Below are 27,053 nucleotides of genomic sequence, written 5' to 3'. Positions count from 1 at the left end.
GATAGGCGGTCCTTCAGCTGGCAGATGATCAGAGTAGGGAGCGGTGTCCCTCTCTGTAGGCTGCCAGGCACGACTGGAGGGGGCCCCCTGGTGTCCCTGGTGGGAGGGTGTCTGGGAGCTGGCCATCTCTCAGCAGCGCTTCCCAGACTGTTCGTTTCCATGTGGATATGTGATTGAGCCAATGCTTTGGAGAACAGGTGCGGCCCAGATTAATCTTTTAAAACTCCAGGTGATTCGTTTTAAAGATCTCAAATATATAAAGAGTAATCCTTGCAGAACAATTTAGCATTATCTTGGCAGGTTGAATCTGTACAGACCCCACAACCCAACAGTTGTATTCCTAGATATATTCCTAACCTTTGGGAATCATTACATGTTAATTTAAAAAAAAAAAAAAAGTGAGTGCCAGAAGTCTCTATTCAATGTGGTTCTGGCCAGGCTCAGAAATAAGCAAAATAAACAGCATATTATTTTGAGATCTGTACGTGTGTGATGAAGCTGGGTTTTCACCATAGCTGGGGTAAGAGAATGAGATACAGTGTTCAACTCCTGATGAGCTCGAGGTGGTGTGGGGGGCATTAGGTGAGGATCTGGCAGAGGAACAGCTCTGTTACATTCACATTGCTCCATGCACCATATTACATTCCTACCAACAAGGCACAAAGGTTCCAATTTCTCCACATCGTTGCTCAGGTTTGTTTTGTTCTGTGTTTCTGATAACAGTCATTCTAATGGGTACAAGGTGAAATCTCACTGTGGTTTTCCCATGGCATCCTCATAATAACAGGGGCATGGGAGCCAGTTACAAGAATAATTTGCAAGAAGCTTTCTTCAGAACAGAATATGGACTCAGTTCTGGTTTGGGTGGGTTTTTTTTTTTTAAAGCATAATAAAAACAACACATATGACAAATATTCAAGTGTTATGAAGCATCATCATAATATAGTGGACACCAGGGAGCTACAGTGCATGACTGACACAGAGCTGTTCCTCTGCCAGATCCTCACCTAATGCCCCCCACACCACCTCGAGCTCATCAGGAGTTGAACACTGTATCTCATTCTCTTACCCCAGCTATGGTGAAAACCCAGCTTCATCGCATACGTACAGATCTCAAAATAATATGCTGTTTATTTTGCTTATTTCTGAGCCTGGCCAGAACCACATTGACGGCGTGGAAGTTCCTTAAACAGATGAGTCACAAGGTTACCATTCAGTCCAGTTCCACTTGGATGTGTACACAAAGACTTGAAAGCAGGGACTCATGTTCCTGGTGTTTGGACATCCATGTTCACAGCTGCATTTTCACAGTAGCCAAAAGGGGGAACACCCGAATGTTCATTGACAGATGAGCAGATAAAATGTAGTAGATAAACGTATAGTGGAATATTCAGCCATAAAAGGAATGAAATGCTGAGACATGCTCCAACATAGGTGAACCTTGAAGGTATTATGTTAAGGGAAATAAGACAGTCACAAAAGACCAAATTCGGTGTAATTCCATTTATATGTAATATCTATAATAGGCAAATTCACAGAGACAGCAAGTAGCATGGAGGGTCCCAGGAGCCTGGGGAGGAGATGGAGAGTTAGTGTTGAAGGGACAGAGAGTTTCAGTCTGGAAAGGTATAAAAGCTCTGTGGATGGAGATGGTGCTGGTGGTTACAACATTGTGACTCTTCTTAATACCATCGAATTGCATGCTTCCCAATGATTAAAATGGTAAATTGTGTATATATTTCATAACAATAGAAACAGTTGTACTAGGGAGCACTGGTTTAATTGTCATCACACAGTGATTGGGTTCCTCAGGATCTGTGACTCTCCCAGGGCCACGCGGCTCATAAGTGGCAGGGCAGGGCCCTTTCTTGTGGTGCACAGGGCGTGGACGTGGTGTATGTGTGGCATCACACTTCATGTAAATTGTCTCATTTTAGTCTTTGCAGTAACTTCAAATGAGTTATCGCTTCCCCTCTTTTAGAAAAGAGGAGCCTGGAGGTCAGAGGAGATGAAGTAAATCAACCAGGGTTGCTCAGTCCTGAAGGTGCCAGGGTTCCAGCCAGGACCTTGTTTCACTTATACTCATTGCCTCTTGGAGTCAGAATCTTCCCCCACAATGAGGCACTTATCTCTGAAACGGCCTGCATTAGGGTTCTCCAGAGAAATAGAACACATGGGATGTGACTGTGTGTGTGAATGAGTGGATCGCTTTCCATAGATAGCTATTGGCTCATGCAGTTGTGGGAGACGCACAACCTGCAGGGTAGGCCAATGGGCCGGAGACCCAGGGAGTAGTTGTAGTCTGTGTCCAAAAGCAGGCCAAGGGCAGGGTACCCTCTCCTTTGTGGGAGTCTTTGTTCCATGCATGCCTTCAACTTATTGGGTGAGGCCCACCCATATCCTGGCCAGTTATCTGCTTTACTGAGTCTACTGATTTCCCTGTTCATTACGTCTAAACAGGTAGAATAACACATGGGTACCATGGCCTCACCAAGCTGACACATGGAACTTTCATACTGCCATTGGAGGAAGCGGTTTGATCAGCCAAGTATATAGCTTGGAGCCTAGGGTGGGTCTTCTGGGATCTGATGCTCCCAGGAGGGGATAAGTCTTCATACAGGTGATGAGACCCTCACAGGCCTCATCCGTAGCCTTTGAGCCCCCTTTCCTGGGCCTGGGCAGGCCCAGCTATGGGTGCTTTGCTCTCTTCCCTCCCCTTCCCAGCCGTTGGCCACTTCCAGGCTCTTGGGTACTGTGAGAGTCTCCTCAGTCCCTTCTCTACATTGGTGACCTTTCTCTCATGCCCTTTGGGGAGATGAGGGCTGTGAAGGCAGCGGGTGAGGTGTGGAGAAGGCCCTCGGTCTGTAAGAGGGTTGGTGCAGGGTTCCTGACCCCACTTGGTTTCCCACATTTAGGCCTTCTTCACCCCCAGCTTTATGGGAAATTACCTTTCTTTCTCTTCTGTTCGGCCTGTGTCTATTAATACCCACTCGGGGAAGAGTGGGCGTTCATTGTATATAGGAGAAGAAACAGTGAGCAACTCCAAGGTGCTCTTCCATAAGCTATTTTACGAACTCCTTGTAGCATTCCTCCAGGCCAAGTGCTGGTAACCCATTTTGCAGGGGAGGAGGCTGGGCGGGGCTCCGAGGGTTCAGTCGTTCCCCAGGTGCACCTGGCTCTCATCTGTCCGCTGGGAGACTCCCCTCCAGGCAGTCTGTCCTGAGCCCAGGGCCCCTTTCCATGGAGGCTCTCCAGGTTGCTGTTCTGATGACATTGCCAGCTTGGGGGCAGGGGAGGTGGAATAAGTGAGAAAATCCTGCTCCGAGGACCGGTTCCAGGCTAGAAATCAGTGAGCGAGCAAAGAAGGTGACCGGCTGCTGGACTGCCCGGGAAGCACGTGCCTTGTTCATTTGCTTATTCATTCTTTAAACAATTCCTCATGTGCCCGGCATGATGCTAGGGGTCCCGGTGTCATGTTAGAACCTAGAGTGGAAGAAGGAGAGTCACAGTCAACCTCCCACCCTCTCTCTGTCTCACTCTCGCTCACACCCGCGCCCCCCCTTCCCCCACGGTACATGACTGGTGTGTCCAGGGGGTCCCTGACTTAGTCTGGAGCACTAGGCTGGCCTCGGCGGGCAGGACGCCCCAGCTGCTCTTTGCAGGCTGAGGAGGTGTCATCCAGTCCTGGGCGGACGAGGAGCCTCGGAGCCTCGGGAGCAGGTGTGCGGAGGTCGCACGGTGGCCGCCACACACGAGTGGGTGACGAACTCCGCTTGGCTGAGCTGGAGTCAGCCTTTCAGAAGAGAATCAAGAACGTGTGGTGCACACCGAGGAAAGTACTGTTAGGTGCAGGTTTTGTGTGGTGGGCCCGGGGCTGGGTGTACCAGTTTCTGACACCGGGTAGTTGTTCTTCTGGGGGGTGAATCCCAGCTGCGTGGCTCGGCCAGCTCCGGGCCGTCTGTGTCCTCCCCTTTCCACACGCAGCCGCCACTTCGCTCCTGGCCCTGGCCGAGGCCTGAGTGCGGCTTGCCCACAGTTGGGGCCATTAAATGCTGCTGTATTTTACTTCCAAAGCCTGGTGACCAGTGCCTGGACCCTGCGCCCTTTGCTGTCCAGCCTGCAGTCCTTTTTTGTATCTGTCATGGATACTTCTGGACGCCTACAGTTTGCCCCACACTGTGTTCAGATGTGTGCGGCCTAGGCCCCGACCGCAGGAGCACCCCATCCTGTGTGGCATAGAGACAGGTGCCCAGACATGTCCGTGAGGCCTGGGGAGTGCTGGAAATGGTCAAGGGAGTCTCCCCAGAGGACAGGGCATGTAAAGGTCTCTAAGAGGAAGACCACCTGGTGAAGAGGCAGAAGGCACCGTGTTGGTGGGGAGTAAGAGGGGAGGTTGGGGATTTGGGCAGGACCGGGTGTCTGTGCACCTGACCAGTAGATGCTGAGGTCTGTTCCTGTCCCTGCCAGCCTTCAAGCAGGGGAATGTCATCAGCTCCGTGTTCTAGAGAGTTCCCTGAGCTCCTTTGTGCATGGGGATTAGAAGGACCCAGACGAGAAGCTGGGGGACTGGTTAGGAGGCTGCTGCAGGAGGAATGATGGGGACTGTAGTGGCTGAGGGGCAGATCCTATAAATAGCACTTGTACCTGGCCATGGGCCCCCTTCTCTTCTGGTTGAGCCTTTAATGTACACAGTGGTGCAGTGAATTCCTCAGGAAACAAGGACTTGGGAGCGTTTTGATAAAAAGTGATTTCTCTTTCTTTTCAGTGCAAACCTCGAGGGAACCCGGCTGGCTAGAAGGGACCCTGAATGGCAAGAGGGGGCTGATCCCACAGAATTACGTCAAGCTGCTCTAGTGCCTGGCCATTGAGGCCCCACGTGGACCTTGGCACCTGGGAACCGGCCTTCTGCCTCCAGGGCAGAACCCACAGCCACCTGGACACAGGAACTCCACATCACCAATGGGCACTCCAGGGGCAGGGAGGGGGACCTACTGCCCGAGGCAGGGGTAGAGGACGTACCGCAGGGAACTGCTTCGGCCTGTGGAGCTGGAGAAGGGCGTCAGGATTGACAGGGTGGACTTTTCACGTGTCAAGCCTTGGGACTTTGGACTGTCCTCAGCCTGCCCAGCCTCCCCCGTGGTGACGGCTCCACCGGGCAGCTCCCTGCACACCTGCTGCTGAGATGTGAAAGGGAACTTCACTTACTCGTGGGGGTGTGTGTGGCCTGTGTTCTTGGCTGTGGTGGATGGGGTGTGGAGGGGGCTGCTGCTGGCAGGCGGGGAAGGGTCCAAACCCAGAGGGCAGCAGAGAGATGCTCCTGCTTAGACGGCCTCCCAGGGCCCCACATTCACTCTTCACTCTACTTAGAGCGCACTGGCGTATTTATAACAGGCTTCTCGTTGGTGCTTCTCACCTGTGTGCTGTTTTCCAGACACCACCTTTTTGCCCCAACTTCTCTGTAAATGAAATAAAATGTAATTTACTATTTGATTTTGTGTGTGACAGTGTGGGGAAGAGATCATGGAACTCATTCCCTCTGTAATGTTTTATGATTGGGCACCCAGTGTGTAGAAATTCATTTTCCTCTGATGTTGGCACGTGCCCACAGGTAGAGTTTATCCACAAGGAGCCTTGCTTTTTCACAGCAGGCTGTGTTCCTGAGGGTGGCAGCCTTCTCTGGCGTGTGAAATCCTGGCTGGCCACCTCCAGCCCCCTGAACAGGCCTTCCCTTATGGCGTGTGTGACTCCTGAGTAGGAGTGGGGCTGGGGCTGTGCTCCCCGGTGGTTCATGCATGAGCTGCGTCAGGGCCGGGCCTCATGACTTGCTTCACTGGGCGGCTCCATTCCCCTCCACCCCCACCCCCAGCCCGTGTTCCCTCTGTTTGCTGGGCCTCAGCACTAATCTCTCGATCTGCCTTAAGCTGGGCAGTGGAGCGACTGGTCAGGCATCCAGACCATTCCTGGAGGAGTCTCAGCCATGACCCTGCCCATGATGACACCCCTGCTGTGTGTGTGTCGAGGATGAGGGGCGGCCGCTGGGATGCTTCCGTCTTGGTCCCGGGCACAGACCAAACCAACTTCTCCCTCATCCCCTGATCTGGAGTCCTTGGAGTGTGGAGCTCCTTTTGAGGAGCCTTATGATCTAAAGCCTGCCTCACCCTGCTGTGGCGGCCTGGGGGTGGGTCTCTCTTCCCCACAGAAGGGAGGCTCCTCAGCCTGTCAGACTTTGCTCCTAAGAATTTGCTGCAGGAAGGATGTGTCTGCCGCCTCTTCCCCAGATGAGTCGATTCGAGAGCTTGCTGGTTATCAGGTTTGAAGTCACCTCCCTGGACCATGTTGGGTGTCAAGTTTAGGGTAAAGGGTATACAAAGGGAATGGGCCTGTTGAAAAGCATCCATGTTTTACATAAAAATAAAGACAGTCCAAGTGCGATCTAGTTGAAAAAACTGATCTGTGGGCCTAGGGGAGAGGCCTGAGATTGCCAAGGAGCCCAGGGCCTCTGGGTGACGGCCAGTCCAGCATTCTGTTTTCTGAGTTATCACCTCCTGCTCACTGCGCTGCTTGGGATGTGGAAGGGAAACTTGGTTTATGAGAAGCCCTTAACTGATGTGTCCCACTTTAAGAAAGCCCTCTGCAGGACAGTGCAAAGGTCTGGGTACTCAGCGTGGGCTCAGTATAGCACTGGGGGTGATCTGGCAGTTTTCCCAATTGCTAGATCCCCATGAGGCATTACAGACAAGCCCCACTGCACCAAGACCTGATTGATTTGCTTGCTTACAGGCAATTTCCATCCTTGACAGTGAGGTGCACCCTACCTGCTGTTCCCTGCCCAATGGCTGGCAACCCCCAAAGTGTGTTTACCACCCCTTACTTGGTCAAGGAAATTGCTACTCAATAACTACCTGTTTGATTCTGGGTCAATTAAATTGACTCTGGTTCTGTTTCTTCCTCCTAAAAAGAAAATGATAGCCAGAGGTTTGGTTTGGAATGATGTAACCCAAGTGGCATGCCCAGCGTGTGGTATGTGTTTAGTAAATGGGACCTGCTTTCCCTGTATTGTTTCCACCATGACTCAATTACACCTTTGGCATCAGGGCCATTTGTGTTCCATAGGGGGCTGATGGGGTGGTCACGAAGCCCCAGAACATGCTGGGTGCAAGGGCCCCAATAGCCCCAGGCTCTGAAGACCCCTCCTGTGGCAAGCTGAGGAGGAGCACCAGGGAGCAGCCAGGGATGTCTGTCTCTGCCAGTGGGACTGGTCGGCCAGCTTGCCGGGACCTCCAGGTAGGAAGCTCCCCTCTGGGTCTGGCCCAGAGTATACTTTGTAACGGGATCGTGAGGTGTTCGCTTAAATGACAGATGGTCTTCATTCCCCCAGATGAAAAATAGGGTGGATGTGTTTCTGTGTTTCTGCTCAGGCCCTGACCATCTGCAGGGCTCTGACCTCTCAGTCCACTGTGTTCATTGAGAGTCACCAAGGGAGCTTTGGCCAAAAGCAGACACTCAGATTTTGTGTTTCTGCTTGCCATGGGACTGTCTATGGGGCTTTCTGATTGCATCATCCAAGAGCCTGTTCAGGAAATCTCTGTGCCTATAAAGAAGATGCCATGTGAGATTAGAGCCAAAGAGCTTGTGGGGTTCCCCCTCTCCTTTGTGGTAGCAGAAACATCTGCAGTTGGGGGTGTGGGCTGTGGTGTGGGAGCAGTGGATTGTCTGTGCCAGCAACGGATGTTTTTCACTCATTCTTTCCTCATACAGACTGAATGACCCAGGAGAATTTGTCCCATTTTATAGATGGGGAAATGGAGGCCCTCAAGGACAAAGAGTTTTGCTCAGGTTCAGTCAGCTAATCATGTTCTTTCTGCTGTACCATCTTGCCTCTGGGGGCCAGCCAGTAGGGGACAATGGCTGTTTTGGGTTGATTTGCACTCCTTGTCCCAGATTCATGGGTTGATTTGCATTCCCCTTCCCAAATTCGTGTGCTGAATTCCTAATTCCTAGTACCTCAGAATGTGACCTCATTTGGAAATAAGATCATCTCAGGTGTAATTAGTTAAGGTGAGGTCAGTACAGATTTTGATCCAGTATGACTGGTATCCTTATAAAAAGGGGAAATTTGGACACAGAGACAGATGTACGTAGAAGGAAGACAATGTGAAGAGACACACAGGGAGAGGATAGCTATCCACGAGGCAAAAGGGGAAGTCCAGAACAGATCCCTCCCTCACGGCCCTCAGAAGGAACCAACACTGCCAATAATACCTCGATCTCAGACTTGCAGCCAATGGTTTGTGGTACCTTATACAGCATTCCTAGGGGACTAATACAGTGGCTACCTGTATGGGTTTCAAGTTGAAAAAAACCTATTTTGAAACTTTTTTCACTATTTTCTACCCTGGGCAAGTGAACTTGATCTCTTTCTGCTTCTGTGGAGAGAGCACTACTGACCTCACTGGGATGGTGTGACCAGCAGGTGACATTAAGTGGCTGAAGGGTGCACAGCTGGAAACAGAGTTTGGTAAATGGAGCTGGGAAAAGACAGCTGGCAGGGTACCCTGGTGGTAGGAATTAGTCTTTCCCCTCCTTTTGTCTCCTGGCCACCTGCTGCTTTTCTCCAGGTCCTTCTCCAAAGGCCAGTTCTTGGTCCTTGCCCCTATGTCGTCTGGTCTTTCCCTGCCTTCCCAAGAACATACTCTGCCTCTGTCATCTTGGCCTTGTCTTTGTTCCCTGTTTACCTCAGTGCTAAGCCCCTTCTCACCTTCTTGTTTCCCCTCCAATCTCTCCAAGTCAGTCTTGGTGACTCCTCCTCTCAGCCAGATGTTTTCCATGACTTTCTGAATCTGCCTGAGCCACCCAATTTCCCTTCCTTCCTTTGCCCAAAGATGTTATTCCAGGAGTGTGTGGCTCTGCAAATGTCTTCTCAGAAGCTTGTCAGCACTCTTTGTCCTTCACCGACTTGGGTGGTAATTTATTGCTACCGCACTTGGGTAACCTGCCATAGCCTCTTTGATGCTCATGTCTGCAAAAAGTCTCAGTCTACTGGTTAGAGGAATACCTTGGGGAATTCCTTGCTATCAGGAGATAAACTTGATTGGAAAGCAGATTTCTGCATTTTGCCCAAGAAGACACCCACACTTTGGACCTGGACAGTTAACACACCAGATTCCTTTAGGCAGCTCAGTGCCATGTGCTGGTGTCGTGAAGTTCTTCCTTGGAGGATTTAGCAAATGAGGCAACATGGCAAACAGCAACTCAGAGAGTAGGAGGAGCATGATCCGACCCAGCTCAGCCAGTCTTCCCAGGAGCTGTGACCCTCTCTGGACCAGGCTGGCCCAGGGCATGAAGAGCCAAAGAAATGGGGTTTTCAGACCACCAATAAACTGGAAAGTGCTGTCCTGGTAACATCAGTGCTGTGAAAAAGCATCAGAGTAATTGCCAGTGGTAGATTGATTGAATGATCACAAATTTCAGCCCTCTATGAATCCACATCCCTTTTGTAGAGCCCTCCTACGCTGACTCAAGGTTTGACCTTATAACTGGTTTTGGCTAATGGAACAGGAGCAAACTGGATACAATCAGAGGCGTGAAAAGTATTGCAAAACCATCCTAGACCAGTCCACTGATGGTTAACTACAGAAGCACGATTAGGGCTACCTCAGCCAAGCCTGGTCCAGATCAGCAGGACCCTCCAAGCTGATTCATAAACTCATGAGACCTAATAATAAAAGGTCATTAAAACACCACATTTTGGGGTGCCTGGATGGCTCAGTGGGCTAGGCCTCTGCCTTCGGCTCAGGTCACGATCTCAGGGTCCTGGGATTGAGCCCCGAATCGGGCTCTCTGCTCAGCAGGGAGCCTGCTTCACCCTCTCTCTCTGCTGCCTCTCTGCCTACTTGTGATCTCTCTGTCAAATAAGTAAGTAAAATCTTAAAAAAACAAAACAAAACAAAAAACACTACATTTCAGGATGCTTTTCAGCTAACTATCTGCAACTCTGCTCGGTAGTTCACTTTGCTTTGGGTACGGGCTTGGATATAGTCTTAGTCCATGCTGACCATTCAAATCGCATTGTAATCTTCTCTACTCCAGTGTTGTTTGGGAAGCCACTGTTTGATTTCCAAGAAAACTGCTGCACGAACAATTGGAGACTTGAAATTAAAGTGCCAGAGATACTCATAATCAAGTCATTTTAGTCTGTGTACACTTGCAGTTTATAAAAAGTATGTTAGCACTGACTTTAACATAAAGGGACAATGTTTTCTATTTGCTTGAGGGGCATTCAACATACAGAGGCAAACAAACCCCTAATTACATATGCATCACCATGCATAATTTCTGCTGCTCTTGTGTACAGTGGCTGGCGGGCTTAGTGGCAGAGACTTCGTTCTTAGCTAATGATTCCTCAAGATGCAGCTGGATTTTTGCATCTGAGCACTTTTAGAAATTCTTAGAAACAGTGTCACCCTTTTCCCGAGAATGAGTCTGCTCTAGTCAGAAAGGACACCCACTTTAATTAAGGGTACACATTGGTGTGGCCTCCAGCTGGTCTCACCCTTGCCCCTTAGTAGGTCAAATTCCATAAGCTTGGAGAAAAAATTAACTGCATGTATAGATATTTTATAAACAAATTTGTGAACCCAACTCCAAAGTTAAAACATTTTTTCTCCTGTTCTGTGTTTCATGGCCATGTTGTGTTCCAGAAGTCTTTCTATCATGTTAAAATGAAGTTGAATTTGTTTAATGCTCAACTGGTCTTCTCTTTCTGGAAGCAAATAGTTTGAATGATCACCAGTTAAATGACATGTTAAAAATGTACTTGAGTCCATCTTTACATGTTTTCTAGTTTTAAGATGAGCTGATAATTGTTTCCTGCTCTTCTGTGGTTCATATTAATGAGCGAAACCAAGGGGAGTGTGAGAAGCATTACGGCCAGCGGGGAGCAGAGTCTCTTGTCGGCCCACGAGGACCCAGGGTGAAGGAGCACGAGAGGACTGTGTGGAGGAAGAACACTGGAGTCAGACGGGACATCTGGTCTACTCAGGTCAGTCCCAGCGCCTGACAGTGATCAAGCTTCCCTGTGGCAGTAGAGAAAGGAAGCAATGCGCCTGGAGTGTTTAGTGGCTACATAGCGGGCAGTTCTTGTTGCTAAACTGTTACAGGTTGTTTTAGTGACCCACATATTATCAGCAGTAAGGAACAAGGCACTGAATTAGTCCCAGAAGAGTATAATTAACATGTGTCTAGCAGGGGCTCTATCACAGGGGAACTGTCTTGGATGCAGGCAGAAGCGCATATTCTCCAGATGTAGAGGGGCACAAAGTCCAGGTATGCCTGCAGACACCCAAATGAAATGTTTCCAGAACAACAGATGATTAAAGTAAAGGATTTATTGTAATCTGCTTACAGTCCTTTGCAAAGACAGACATATGTTTTTGCATAAAGATATAAATTGCTTCATTTTAAACTAATTTAGTGTTTTTTAATTATATGAAGAAGTTTTGGTGAAATATGAATTGTACCAAACCAAGATTTTTAAGAGCAATATGGTACAAAAATAAGAGCAGACAGACAATTTGGACTGGGACAGGCATTCAACAGTGAATTTAGAATATGGCTTTGCTGTTTAATCAAGCAAAGTTACCTGGAGACACATAAAGAGCCAGTAACTTTGTTAATACAAAAAGCTGATGCAGACTGTCTCCATCCCAAACCTGGTTACACTGAAATTCCAATTTCATAAAACGTAAGTCTGAGCTAAAAGCTGCTCTTGTAAGCCGTGTCTTTTCTCGGAACTCCCAGTCTGCATGCTGTGTATTTATCACCCTCCAAGTGTGGCTTTCATATTGCTGTGCATGTAAGTTGACTGTATTTAAAGATCTGCCTATAAATTAAATTACTGAAATTGCAAATTATGTAAGAAAAACTCCTCCCTCTGAATGCAGCTTTCACTGGTTCCCCCTTGCATAAGGCAGGTGTCTTCTGAAAGACAAGGTAATGTTGCCTGCATGGTGAACCCTAGAGAAGAGTATGGATCCCAATGCTGCCTTCTCCTGGCCTAGGGCTTCTCCAGCGACAGCTTTTAGGTTCTGGAAAATAATGGGATTTCACTGAGTACCTGATGATTATCATTACTTTTAAAAAGATTAATTTGGCCTCTAGTCAAAGTCGTTTGTTTAAGTGCAATCATATTGTGAAGCTTCCCCAAAGATAGGTTTGTGATTTGGGGCAAGAGAAAAGCCATAAATTGCATCAGTGCCAAACAGATTAATGAATTAAAAATTTTAGTGCCACTGTCTTGCTTATATGATCTGTAGTTTTTTTTTTTCCAAAACTGTTTATGTATAAAATTTTTAAAACCTACCTTTTAAAAATCTAAAAACCCTCCAATTATCATATGGTCTCCACGCCATTCTGACTGAAATGTGCCAAAATGCATCTTTCCTGGTACGTCCTGCGGCAGCTTACGTGTCCCCCTTACCAGTTCTGAGAGCGCAAAACCTCTTTCCCAGACCAGAAATGAACACGCCACCTTCTACAGATAGAGAGAGTGCCTGGAATTTCCTTTCCCGAAGGAGAAAATGCCGTTTTCTAAAATGGGACGAGACTGTGCTCTCTGGGCCATCGCACTTCCGGCCTCGTGCTCCTAGAGCAGATGCTGCCTCAGGAGAAAAGCAGCAGAAGAGGCCGCTCTCCTACAGCTGCAGCCCCCGCAGGACCTTCGCTCACATGTGTTGCCAAAAGACCCTTTCGAGGAGCTGCAGACACCACAGCCCGTTGTTCCCCGACAGACGCAGGACAGAGCAGAAGCCAGGGAACCTGCTCAAGTCCCAGGAACACCCCCAGCGGGAGACCAAAGACAAAACGAAAGTACAGAAAAAGTAGAAAGGCTGAAAGACAACCAAAGAGGTTTAAGTGTGGTTATTTACAACAGAGACTGTAAAATGGTAAATTAGATATGAAGCTAAAAAAGGCACAGCTTTCCCTTTCTTAAATACACTGTAAACGGTTCATTATGCATGCAGAACATTTCACTTTACAAAAAAAATTTTTACCTTGTTTAGACAAAGATAGTACTTAAATAGTCTCCAGCAAAATAGAATTCTTTCAAAAATACTTTCCCCTTCATCCTATCAACCATTAAAGTTTTTTTGTGTGTGTGTTTTGTTTTTTTTGTTTGTTTGTTTTTGTATGTGTCTCATTTACAAAAGTTCCTTACACCTTAGTTCAGGTCCTTCACAATTTATACATACAGTAATGTACAGCACAGCAAAAGACTGCAAAAAATTATTTGTAAAGCCAACACAATAGATACTAGAAATTGAAACCAAGGCATTTGTTTAACATCTTATCTGTTCTAATTAAATAATAAATGGACGCTAAGGGTGTGTATACCAGTGATGCAGAAGCCCGTGTGCGGACAGGAACCCCCGGGGGGGCTGCTGTTCCCCTCCACGTGCTCTGTTATTACACAACAGGAATCTGTATATATTTTTAATTTTTTGTGTGTGTTTTTTAAATAACAAAAGAATATTAATGCCCCATATTGACTATACGTTTTATGTGCAACCGAGGGTAAGCTCTAAAAAGTTCGTTAGTCCTTGAACCCTTTTAAAACAAGCGAACGATACCAGAAACTACATGGCATAGTTAAAACTTCCATCTGTTAAAATATCAAAATCAGAGAGTTATTGACTAGATATGGCTTTTCATCCAGAGGAACAGGAACGTGTTTCTAAGCGCTGGGGAGCGGAGAGGGAAGAATCCTTCCGACTGCTCAGGTCTTGCCAAATCCATGTCACACTGCTTTCCCGGCTCCAAACCCTTGACATAATTTTAAACTTGAGAAACTGCTGAACAAGTAGGAATCAGCCATCACATGTGAAAAACCGGATTTCTTGGGTCCTTCGTGGGTGTAGAACAGCATGGGGAAACTTAAGGCAAAACTCTCCTGGTGAGATGTCCTCCGTCACTTCCTGTGAAAGTAAAGGGGCTTGGCGTTCCCGGACTCCACCTTCGGCAGTTGGTCGCTGATGATCTCCACCAGCATCGCGGGGAACTCCACCTTCAGGGCCTGGGACTCCCGGAAGGTGTAGAAGCAGAATTCCAGCAAGTCGCTCACCAGCTGCAACACACAGGACACGACACTGAGGTCTCCTTTCCCTCCCTACACCCCGCGCGTCCTAACTCAGGCAGGAGCTCCAGCAGCCTTCAGAAAGCCAACAGGAAAGCGTGTCTGTGACGCTGCCTGATTTGGCTAAGTCCCCTGTGCTGGGGGAGGAAGGGCGCTCACCTCACTTGTCAGGGAAGGTGCCTTTCATGCAAAACAGGTTCAGCCCAGAGCTGAGTATGGAATACTGACTGACTCTACCGCTGGCAGCGGGGTCAGGTCGAGTTCAGGGTGGCTGGGATGCTGAACAGCTCTCACCAAATTCTCATTTGTAAATGTGTGACTCTGCTGGGGCAGGCGTGTATGTGTATCTCTGGGCGCTGGTGATGGGCCTGCCCCAGGCTCTGGGGTGGGCTGGGGGCGGGCAGGTGCTGGCTCAGGGCCTGCACAGTGGAGGCCCAGGACAGTGAGGGACAGGACACAAAACCTTCTCTACTCCCAGGTGGGCCCCACCACCCTCTCCTCCAGCTTCTCACCCTGAGCTGCGGGCAGGATTGAGACTTCTCAGTACCCACCCTGAGCTCTATTAAAGTATAATTGATACATAACATTGCATAAGATTAAGGTGTCCAATGGGCTGATTGGATACTTACACACTGCGAAATGATTAACACCTTCACCATGTCATATAATTCCCATTTCTTTTTCTGTGGCAAGGATATTTAAGGTCTACTCAGCAACTTTCAAGTATGTGATATAGTATTAGTTATATTACCATGTATACTCCATCCCCAGAACTTATTCTCTCAGCACTGGAAGTTTGGGTCCTTTGAACAACATCTCCTCATTTCCCCGTCCCTTGGTACTACTACGTGAGTTTGGGCTTTTTTAGATTTCATGTATGAGCGATCTCCTATGGTATTATAATTGTTCCCTGACTTCACTTAGCATACTGCCCTCAAGTTCCATCCAGTTATGGCCAACAGCAGGACTTCCATGTTTCTCATGGCTCAGTTCCCGTGTGTGTGTGTGTGTTTCGGATCCATTCTCAACCACTTTCTATTTCAGCCTGATGGTGACAGAGTGCGAGCGGCAAGGATAATCTCTTGGTCTACTTGCCTGTCTGGCTATTTCCCCTCCTTGTTTGGCCCAAGGACCTTTTCCATCCTCCTGGACCTGAACCACTCCCATTTCTGTAAGTTAACAAAACAAGCACTCACAAATGCAGTATACCATTAACTCCACACCAGGACAAATGAGTTTTGGTCATTTCCCACTGTATTAAAGCACACATTACATGCCATAAAAATCACTCTCGTCTTAATAAAAGCATTCTGGTGAAAATACATATGTAACTTTCAGAGTTTTTTCTTTTACCTTAATTAGCAACCCTAAAGACAGTAAATAACTGCACAGTAAAGGCCTTTACTACGAACCAGAAATCAAAAGAATGTCCTCAGGAAAAATATCTGGTGCTTCTGTTTGTGCCTGCGTTTGCCCTCGGTCTGAGGAGGGACACTTCCCTAAGTAGGTTCCAAGGCCTCAGAACTTTAATAAGTGTTCCTTATGCACAGAATGTTGGGCCAAACAAGCTGGAAAACAGCACAAGCCATTGTCCACTCTGGGCAGGTTCACATTCTGTGCTTGCCTCGTGAAGGCGGAGTCTCAGTTTCTACATCTGTAAAACGGGGTATATCTGCCTCACAGGGTTAAGAGGACTGAATGAGTGAACTGGGACACAGGAGGCCAGTTCTTAGTCAAGCTGTGGAGAGGTACTGCTGGTAAAACCCCTCTAATTCTGTCCTCCTGAGTGGTTATCCCAAATTCCTTCAAACATGAAACATCATTTTTCTCTATGGGACATAGTTTGCAAAATCTGCTCTCGGTAGTCTTTGTGTAATTTGGTGACCTTGGGTCCCCCTTCTATAAACTGAGGTACAGGAGAATTTTGTGTTTCACCTTTCCAGGAGAGATTCTTAGAACTGAGATAGTAAATTTCTTAATTTTTTAAAAAAGATTTTATTCATGGGCGCCTGGGTGGCTCAGTGGGTTAAGCCGCTGCCTTCGGCTAGGGTCATGATCTCGGGGTCCTAGGATCGAGTCCTGCATCAGGCTCTCTGCTCAGCGGGGAGCCTGATTTCCTCTCTCTCTCTCTCTGCCTCTCAGTCTACTTGTGATCTCTCTCTCTCTCTCTGTCAAATAAATAAATAAATAAATAAGATTTTATTCATTTATTAGAGAGAGAGAGAGAGAGAGAGAGAGAGCAAGAACAGGAACACAAGCAACAGGTGCGGGAGAGGGAGAAACAGGCTTCCCACCGAGCAGGGAGCCCAAAGCAGAGCTCAATCCCAGGACCCACTGATCATGACCTGAGCCAAAGGCTTAAAGACTGAGCCACCCAGGTGCCCTCATATTTTATTTTATTTTAAGAAGGGGAGTGGCAGGGAGAGAGAATTTTAAGCAGGTTTCAATCTCACAACCCTGAGATCATTGCCTGAGCCAAAATCAAGAGTCCAACACTTAACCAACTGAGCCACCCAGGTGCCCTTTTTTTTTTTTTTTTTTTTAAGATGGTGGACTAGTGGCTATGAAAGCTACAATCCGTACTGGGCTTCACTCTCCGTATGTGGTGCAACAAATGAGCTGGTCATTTCGACTGCAGGGCACACCTTTCAGTGGTGACGGCAGAGCTTTCTGCACCAGCTGCGGGCAGACAGAACCAAGTTTAAGTTCACCCCCATCTCTACCCCTCCCTGTTCCCAAGAGCCCTCTTTGTGGGATGCCTGCAGGACTGTGGAAGAGGATGGTTTTTCCTTTTAAAAAATGTTAACCTCCATATAAAATTGTACCAAAAAAATAAAGTACCTAGGAATCACCTTAACCAAGGAGGTAGAAAACCTATACTCTAAAAACTATAAAACACTGATGAAAAAAAGTGAAGACAACACAAAAATATGGGAAGATACTTCGTGCTCATGGATTGGAAGAACAAATATTTTTAAGATGCCTATACACCCAAAACGATCCATAGATTTAATGCAATCCCTATCAAAGAACTATAATAATCCTAAAATTTGTATGGAACCACAAAAGACCCCTAGTAGTCAAAGCAATCTTGAAAAAGAACAAAGCTAGAGGCATCACAATTCTGAATTTCAAGATATACAACAAAGCTATAATAACACAGTATGCTACTGGCACAAAAGCAGACACATAGCTCAATGGAATAAAGAGCCCAGAAATCAACCATGCTTATATGGTCAATTAACCTGTAAAAAGGAGGCAATAATATACAACAGGGAACCACAGGTTGTTTCAGTAAGTGGTGCTGGGAAGACTGGAGCACCTTCTCATACTATACACAAAAATGAACTCAAAATGGGTTTAAGATCTAAATGCAGGACCTCAAAACATAAAACTCCTAGAAGAAGACATAAACAGTACCTTCTTTGACATTTGCCTTCACAAGATTTTTCTAGATATGTCTCCTGAGGCAAGGGAAACAAAAAGCAACAATAAACTATTGCGACTACATCAAACCAAAAAAGCTTCTTCCCCCCCCCCCCCCACAGAGAAGGAAACTATCAACAAAACTAAAAGAAAACCTATTGAATATTTGTAAGTGATAGACTGGATAAGGAGTTAATATTCAAAATATATAAAGAACTCCTACAACACCCCCCAAGACCAAATAACCCAATTTAAAAAGGGGCACAAGACCTGGATAAACATTTCTCCAAAGAAGACGTCCAGATAGTCAACAGACACATGAGAAGATGCTCAACATCAGCGACCATCAGGGAAATGTGAATCAAAACCACAGTGAGATATCACCGTATACCTGTCAGAATGGCTAGAATCTAAAAGACAACATTAAAAAAAAAAAATGTGTTGGTGAGGATGTAGAGAAAAAGGAACCCCTGTGTACTGTTGGTGGGAAGGCAAACTGGTGCAGCCACTCTGGAAAACAGCATGGAACTTCCTCAAAAAAATTTAAAAAGAGAAATACCCTATGATCCAGTAATTCCATTACTGGGTATTTACCTCCCCCAAATGAAAACACTAATTCAAAAAGATATATGCACCTGTATGTTTATTGCAGCATTATTTAAGATAGCCAAGATATGGAAACAGCCCAAGTGTCTACTGACTGATGAATGGATAAAGATGTGGTATGTGTGTGTGTGTGCACACGCACACACACAATTGAATATTATCCAAAAAAAAGGGATAAGCCATAAAAAAGGATTAAAGTCTGGTCATTTGCAACAACATGGATGCAACTAGAGAGTATTATGCCAGTCAGAGAGAGACAAATACCATAGGACTTCACTCTCAGGTGGAATCTAAAAAACAAAACAAATGAGGAGCAGAACCAGAACCAAAAATACAGAGAACTAATGCTACAGAATGAAGCTACCTTTTGTCTAAGTTGATAATTAGCCACGGAGCCAGGGGTACCATCGTCTCTCTCTCTCTTTTTAAAAAATATTTATTTATTTATTTGACCCTGAGAGAGAGTGTGAGCGCAAGAGCGCGCGTGCGCGCACAAGTAGGCAGACAGGCAGGCAGAGAGAGAGGGAGAAGCAGGCTCCCTGCTGAGCAGAGAGCCTGATGCGGGGCTTGATCCCAGGACACGGAGACCATGACTTGAGCTGAAGGCAGAGGCTTAAACCACTGAGCCACCCAGGCACCCCATCTTCTCTTTTTTTGCAGTGGTTTGCATCTCTTCTTAGTGTAACTTTTCACATTTGCCGGTTCCTGAGCAGCCTACAAGCTCTTTGGAGGCAGGAAGCACCCACCCACTCAGCTCCACTGCATCCGAGAGAGGACCCCTTCCCACTCCTTCTGTGCAGCCCTGCTGAGAGCTCCAGGGACCAGAGCCCCTGTTGCTGGGCCTTGCTCTTGTGTTTCTCAGACTTTTTCCAAACTCTTAAGTGCTCAGAATTAACTAATTTCAACAGTGTTTCCTTAGGGCAGTGTATTGCTAGTTCTAATCAATGAACCCAAACAAAACTGGGTAATTTTGACGGGCATCTTCATTTTAGTGGCACTAAGTAGGTAAAGCAGGCTCAATACATAAAGCTAAACTCTTTCATCAGTACTCAAAGCTATCCCCTTTCATCCTGCCCTGTGATTCTGGGCAACTCACTGATGCTGGGTTTTACAATGTGACTTCATACGTACGCCATGCCATGGTGCCATGAACCCCAGTCACTGCTCACTGGGGTTGGAGGGACAGGTGTGGGGAGGGGAGTCACAGCTAAAGAGATCGAAGTCCTACTGCTCCACTAGCCCATCAGCATGAATACGTTAACTGCAATGAGACAAAAGGCCAGATGCCTGAATATCGATCCTCACCAGGCTTTCCTGGTAAACACCAGGCTAGAGGGAGAGGCAAGAACCCTCACTGTTACCAGAAATGAGTCTCACATTATTAGGAATCAGAGAAAGTCCTGTGCACTGACTTTTCATCCTGTACAAAGTCTATCTGCTGGATCACGGAAGTTTTAGCTAGTTGCCGGGCATGATTTATCCCGCCTGAAGGGCCACAGCGATCAGGGTGGTAGAGGATGCTGGTGAGGTCTCAGGGCAACTGATGGCACTTTACTTGCACCAAACACGAAGCTGTCAGGTTCCATGAGTGCCCCCTCCCCCACCGAATCATTGCCAGCAGCATGGCTGCTCCTACCCCAAGCGACAAATGGCCTGTGGGGGCACCATGCAGGGAGGGTCTGGCACCACTGTTCTCAGGTTACACAGTCACCAGATGGTGACGGAAACACCTGAATGATAACAGCCTCTCTGAAGTAGGGTCACACATATTTTCAACAGCACATTCACTTCTTGTAAGTTATCTGCTGACTCCAGAACTTTCCCCCAAATAGGATCAAGCTTTTAGCCTGAAATGAGCACAGGGAGGGAGATGGGGATGGTGGTTCAAGGTTTATTTTCAAAGATCAGAATTTTAGCCAGCTATGTAACAGGGTTACCTGCAAAAGATACACAGCTTCAACTCTAAATGCTATTATACTCATAGAAATGGCCAGCAACCATTTACTCCAGGTATTCCTGCAACAGCTTTGTGAATACTGGAAAAGGCTACTCAGTGATTGTATAAGCAGTCCGGCCTTCATTCCAAACCCTATGCTCCACCCATTGCAAATCAGTGTGGAAGATGGCTGCACATGCAAATGTGGGCCCCTTAGGGCTGTTTCTCTCTGGCTGGTGATGCCTCAGTGAAACATAATGGTGACATGGTACATGAGTAACAACAGCAACCCAAATTTAATAGCATTAGCTTCTATACCCAGAAGATAATATAACCTTTAACAATACAGTTATACTGCTATTTACTTGTGGGTTCCCTCTGGAAACCCAAGCCACACAATGGCACTACTCTGCTGAGTGCTCTTGGTGGGCCTACCTACAGGCTGCATTTGGTGGCAGTCCTAATGGCAGGAAAACACCATTAGGAAGTGATGTTAGCACACAGCAGTGGAGGGCATTCCTCCTTTTTTGTCCCTCTTTTTCAATGAAGAGTTAGTCATCTATCCATGAACAAAACTGCCTTTGTGGGATTTGCAGGATCTGGCACCATATGCCAAGGAACCAAGAGGAGTCTGGCTCACCTGTGTATCTGGTTATGGGCACAGGCTGTGGGACCAGTGGGACAGTGAGCTTGCCCCAACCTCTCTTGCCATAATCAGGAAAAAAACCTAAAGAGTGCTGACGTGGGCTGATACCCATAGACAACAGAGAAACTTCTAAAGCTTAGTCCTTATGAAGACAGACTCCAGCATGCCAATAGAGCAACAAACAAGTCTGGACACAGCAGAGATGGTAGAAAGAATTTTACCAACACTGTCCTCACCCCTACCAAGGAAACACTGCATTGGGCTGAACTAGCAGGTGGTAGTGATCTCTCTCATAGAGAAAAAGAAGAGCAGTGAGTGTCTAGCTATCCCAGTGGAATGCTGTTAGAGAAACCTGTTACTCTCCAGCAGCACCTGAAGAACTTACTTAGGCAGGATCTCCATGATTGGGAGGAAAGACGAGGTAAGAAAACCAAAGGACATTAAAGGGACTCAGGGCATGCTGATTGTACTCAGCAGGAAGTCCAAGCAAGAGCCCCTGGGAGTACTACATCTGAGAATCTCCCTATGGGGCCTGTGGGCAACTCTAATACCCCAAGGGCTAAATCCATACCTCCTTGCACTCTGTGGGTGGTTACATGTGCACACTCCCAAGTGTGGTGGCAAGAGCAAGCTCTTTAGGAGTGTGCTCAGAATACAGGCCAGAGTCTGTGGACAAGGGGGAAACCACAATCTTGAGCTGTCTTCTGGAAAATAAAAGAAAGGTTTCCAATAGCCAGCCTGGTGAGTTTTAAGAACCAAAGATGTAAGAGCTTAAGAATTTTGCCACAAGAGGGAGCAAGAATAGTGGAACAGGTGTACCCATACAAAGGCAGAGAAAATCCTAGATGGAAATAGCACTAATGAACCAAATACCCAACCTGAAGGCAACAATCAAAGATTTAAGGAGGTGACTGCTACTTCAAGTGTGAAAGAAGCAATTCAAAACTATAAAGAACATGAAAAATCAAGGAAACATGTCACTACCAAAAAATAATAATTCTCCAATAACAGCTCAAAGGCAAGGGGTTTTGGATAAAGAAATCAAAATCAGTGTTGAAGAAACTCAATTATCTACCAGAAAACTCTAAATATAGTTGAAATCACGCACACACATGCACATGCAAATACAGAAATGTTCAAGATGAGATATTACTAACAAGACAGAAATTACAGAATGGAACCAAGCAGAAATTCTGTACCTGAAGAACTCAATAAATGAAATAAAAAATGTAACAGAGTAGAGCAAATGGAAGACAAAATAAGTGAGTTAGAAGACAGACTTTTGAAATAACCAAGTTAGAGGAAAACAAAAACAAAATGAAAAACTGAAGAAAAACTACATGATCTAATCTATGGGATTTCATCAAAAGAGCATATATTAGAATAATCCAGATTCTGAAAAGAAAAAAAGAAGATAAGGGGACAGAAAGTTTATTTAAAGAAATAATAGCTGAGAAGTTCCCAAACATGCAGAGAGAATTGGACATCTAAGTTCACAGAGCTATAGAAGATTACCCTACTATCTCATGCAAAAAGACCTTCTCCAAGACACATTATAATGAAACTATAAAAAAAAAGTTAAAGATTAAGGAATTCTATAAGTATCCAGGGGGAAAAAAGCTGTAACCTACAAAGGGACCACCATTAGGCTGTCAGCAGATTTCTCAATAGAAGCACCATAGGCTAGGTAAGAGGGGAATGACATATTCAAAGTATTGAAAGAAAAAAAAATTGTCAGCTAATAGTACTATACCCAGCATAGTTATCCTTCAGATATAAAGGAGAAATAAAGACTTCCCCAAACAAAAGCTGAAGGAGCTCTTCACCATTAAACATGCTTTGTAAGAAATGCTGAAAGTTCTTTAGGCTAAAATAAATTGATATTAATCAGCACCATGAAAATACACAAAATTATACAACACACTGGTATGGTAAATACAGTGGATGGATGTTATAGTATAGTATACATGTCAAAGAAAAAAGGACTAAAAATAATTAGAGCTACTATAATTTAACTATAGCTACTATAATTTTGTTATACAAGTAAACAACATAAAAAGAGGTAAACAGACCTCAATGTGAGGCAGGAATCTATCAAAATTGTATAGGAGAACAAAGGCAGTAACCTCTTTGACACTGGCCACAGCAACTTCTTTCAAGACATGTCTCCAAAGCAAAGTAAACAAAAGCAAAAATGAACTCTTGGGACTTCTTCAAGATCAAAAGCTTCTGTGCAGCAAAGAATACAGTCAACAGAACAAAGAGGCAACCCACACAATAGGAGAAGATATATGCAAATGACACTACAGACAAAGGGCTGATATCCAAGATCTGTAAAGAATTCCTCAAACTCAATGCCCCAAAAAACCAGATAATCATGTCAAAAAATGGGCAGAAGACATGAACAGATACTTCTCCAAAGAAGACATACAAATGACTAACAGACACATGAAAAAATGTTCATCATCATTAGCCATCAGGGAGATTCAAATAAAAACCACACTGACATACTACCTTACACCAGTTAGAATGGCCAAAATTAACAGGACAGGAAACAACAAGTGTTGGAGAGGATGTGGAGAAAGGGGTACCCTCTTACACTGCTGGTGGGAAGGCAAGTTGGTGCAGCCACTTTGGAAAACAGTGTGGAGATTCCTTAAGAAATTAAAAATAGAACTTCCCCATGACCCCGCAATGCACTATTGGGTATTTACCCCAAAGATACTGATATAGTGAAATGAAGAGCCATCTGTATCCCAATGTTCACAGCAGCAATGGCCACAGTCACCAAACTGTGGAAAGAACCAAGATGCCCTTAACAGTAAAGAAGATATGGTCCATATATTATATACAATGGAGTATTATACCTCCATCAGAAAGGATGAATACCCAACTTTTGTGTCAACAAGGACCAGACTGGAGATTATGCTGAGTGAAATAAGTCAAGCAGAGAGAGTCAATTATCATATGGTTTCACTTACTTGTGGAGCATAAGGAATAACATGGAAGACACTGGGAGATGGGGAGGAGAAGTGAGTTGGGGGAAATCAGAGGGGCAGACAAACAATGAGAGACTGTGGACTCTGAGAAACAAACTGAAGGTTTTGGAGGGGAGGAGGATGGGAAGTTGGGTGAGCCTGGTGGTGGGTATTCTGGAGGGCATGTATTTCATGGAGCACTGCGTGTGCTGCATAAACAATGAATTCTGGAACACTGAAAAAGAAATAAAATGAAAAAACAAAAAACCCTAAAACAAAAACAGACAAAAAAAGAGGTAAATAATCACATCATAAATAAACAAGGGGGGTAGTTAAGGGTGAAGCATTTGTAAACAATTGAAGTTAAGTTGCTGTCAGCTTAAAATGGCCTGTTTTATTTATGAGAAGTCTTATGTAAGCCTCATGGTAACCACAAAGCGAAAACCTAGAATAGATGCACAAAAGATAAAAGAGGGAAGCCGAGCATACCACCATAAAAAATCACTAATTTACCAACTTAGGCAGAAATAGAAGGAGACTACGTAAATACAAAATAATTCGAAAACAATAAGATGGCATTATAAGATCTTACATATAAACTGTTATATGCAAACAATGGATCATGGAACACTATATCAAAAACTAATGAAGTACTGTACAGTGACTAACATAATAAAAAATAAAAATATTTGAAATTAAAAAGATAAGAATTCTAAATGTAAATGGATTGAATTAACCAATCCCAAAGCACAGTGGCTGGATGACTAAAAAAATGACACAACTATAAGCTGCCTACAAGTCACTCACTGCGGCTTCACACAGGATACACATAGGCACAGAGTGAAGAGATAGAAAAAGGTATTCCATTCCAGTGAATATCAAAAGAAAGTAAGGGTAGCTATACTTAAATCAGAACAAATAGACTTGAAGCCAAAATGGTAACAAGAGACAAAGGTCAATATATAATGAAAAAGGGATCAATTCATCAAGAGATGTAACAGTCATACATACATACACACCCAATATTGGAACACCTAAATATATTAAGCAAATATTAATAGATCTGAAGGAAGAAACAGACAACAATACAAGAATAGTAGGGGACTTCTAATACTCCAATTTTAGCAATAGACAGATCATCCAGACAGAAGACCAACAAGTGAACATTGGGGTTGAGCCACACATTAGGCCAAACGGATCTAACAAAGATTTATAGGCCATTCCTTCTCACAGAGGAATACACATTCTTCTCATGGGCACATGGAACATTCTTCAGGAGAGGCCACACGATAGAACACAAGTCAAGTCTTGTGAATTTAAGATGACTGAAATCATACCAAGAATTCTTTCTCACTACAATGTAACAAAACCAGAATAACAAGAGGAAAGCTAAAATATGTGAAAAGCTACAAATACATGACAACTAAATAACATACTCTTGAACGCCCAATGGTTCAGAGAAGAAATCAAAAGGAAATAAAATATTTCAAAACAAATGAAAATGAAATGCAATATACCAAAACATATGGGATGCTGCCAAAGCAGTTCTGAGAGGGAATTTTATAGTAATAAGTGCATATATTAAAATAAAAGGATCTCAAATAACCTCACTTTATATTTTCTTTTTCTAGAAAAAGAAGAACTAAGCCCCCAGTCAGCAAAAGGAAATTAGTAACAAAGATTAAAGTGGAAATAAGTGAAACAGAGACAAGGAAAATAACAGAAAAAAATCAGTGAAACTAAGAGATGGTTTTTCAAAAAGATTAAACTGTCAAATCTATAGCTAAACTAAAAGGACAAAGAGAGGACTCGAAATCAGAATTGGAAGAGGTGACATTACAAGTGATACTACAGAAATTTACAAAGGATTGTAAAAAATTACTATGAACAAATTCTATGCTAACAAATTGGTTAATCTGGAAGAAATGATAAATTCTTGGAAACCTACAACCTGCCAAGAATGAATGAGGAAGAAACAGAAAATATGAACAGACCAATAGTACATAAGGTGATTTAATCAGTAATTAGAAAGCTCCAAACACTGAAAACTCCAGGACCATTACCATTATACCATACCATTACCAAAGCCAGATAAGGACATAAGAAAACTATAGACTACTATCCCTGATGTATACAGATACAAAATTCTCAACAAAATAAAAGCAAGCCAAACTCAGCAATGCATTAAAAGGATTGAACACCATGACCAAGTAGGATTTATTCTGGGAATGCAAGGATGGTTCGTTCAATATACATACATCAATAAATGTGATACACTACATTAACAGAAAGATAAAAATCATGGTCATATAAATAGCTGCACAATAAACATCTGACAAAATACAACATACTTTCATTATAAAAACCCTCAACAAAATGGTTATATAAGGAATAAACCTCAATATAGTAAAGGCCACATATGACAAACCCACAGGTAACATACTCAACAGTGAAAAACTGAAAGCTTTTCCTCTAAGATGAGAAATAAGGCAAGAATGCCCTCTTTTATTCAACATAGTACTGAAAGTCCTGGCTATAGCAATTAGGAAAGACAAAGAAATAAAAAGCATCCAATTCTAAGAGAAAGAAGTAAAATTGTTATTTGCAGATGATATGATCTAATATAGAGAAACCTTTAAAGACTCAACCCAGGGGTGCCTGAGTGGCTCAGTGGGTTAAAGCCTCTGCCTTCGGCTCAGGTCATGATCCCAGGGTCCTGGGATCAAGCCCCGCATCAGGCTCTCTGCTCAGCGGGGAGCCTGCTTCCTCTTCTCTCTCTGCCTGCTTATGATCTGTCAAATAAATAAATAAAATCTTTAAAAAAAAAAAAATAAAGACTCAACCCAAACTGAATCAATGAATTCAGTGAAGTTGCAGGAGATAAAATCAACATACAGAAATTAGTTGCATTTCATACACTAACAACAAAACATTTGAAAAAAATAAAACTATCCCATTCACAATAGTATTCAAACAATAAAATAATTAAGACTAAATTTAACAAAGGAAATGAAAGATCTGTATAATGAAAATTATAAGTCATTGATGAAAGTAACTGAAGAAAATGCAAAAAAATGGAAAGATATCTTGTGTCCAGGGGATCAGAAGACTTAACATTATTAAAATGTCTTTACTACTCAAGGCCATTTCTATATTCATTACAATTGCTATCAAAACCTTAACAGCATTTTCACAGAAATTTTAAGAAAAAAGTATGAAACCATAAAAGATGCTGAATAGCAAAGCAATCATGAGGAAGAAGAAATCTGAAAGCATTATCTTTCCTTATTTCAAACTATACTACTGAGCTACACAGTAATTTAAATATAT

General features: G+C 44.6%; 2 protein-coding genes across 5 annotated transcripts in view; one reads left to right on the top strand and one right to left on the bottom strand.

The window, feature by feature from the left end:
- ARHGAP10 (Rho GTPase activating protein 10) overlaps positions 1–5,109 on the top strand; it is a 318,466-nt gene extending 313,357 nt beyond the window's left edge. For both annotated transcript variants that reach the window (XM_059175791.1, XM_059175783.1), the window contains exon 23: positions 4,766–5,109. In XM_059175791.1, coding sequence (XP_059031774.1) covers positions 4,766–4,854 — 89 coding nt within the window. In that variant the 3' untranslated portion in view covers positions 4,855–5,109. The remainder of the gene's footprint in view (positions 1–4,765) is intronic.
- A 6,258-nt stretch (positions 5,110–11,367) lies between these two features.
- Positions 11,368–27,053, bottom strand: part of NR3C2 (nuclear receptor subfamily 3 group C member 2) — a 344,105-nt gene continuing 328,419 nt past the window's right edge. For all 3 annotated transcript variants that reach the window (XM_059175756.1, XM_059175746.1, XM_059175764.1), the window contains exon 9: positions 11,368–14,122. In XM_059175756.1, coding sequence (XP_059031739.1) covers positions 13,967–14,122 — 156 coding nt within the window. In that variant the 3' untranslated portion in view covers positions 11,368–13,966. The remainder of the gene's footprint in view (positions 14,123–27,053) is intronic.

This window comes from Mustela lutreola, chromosome 1 (assembly GCF_030435805.1).
Source record: "Mustela lutreola isolate mMusLut2 chromosome 1, mMusLut2.pri, whole genome shotgun sequence".
NCBI classification, from domain to species: Eukaryota; Metazoa; Chordata; class Mammalia; order Carnivora; family Mustelidae; genus Mustela; species Mustela lutreola.
The sequence above is the reverse complement of the archived record's forward strand: the minus strand, read 5'-3'. Positions and strand labels throughout refer to the sequence as shown.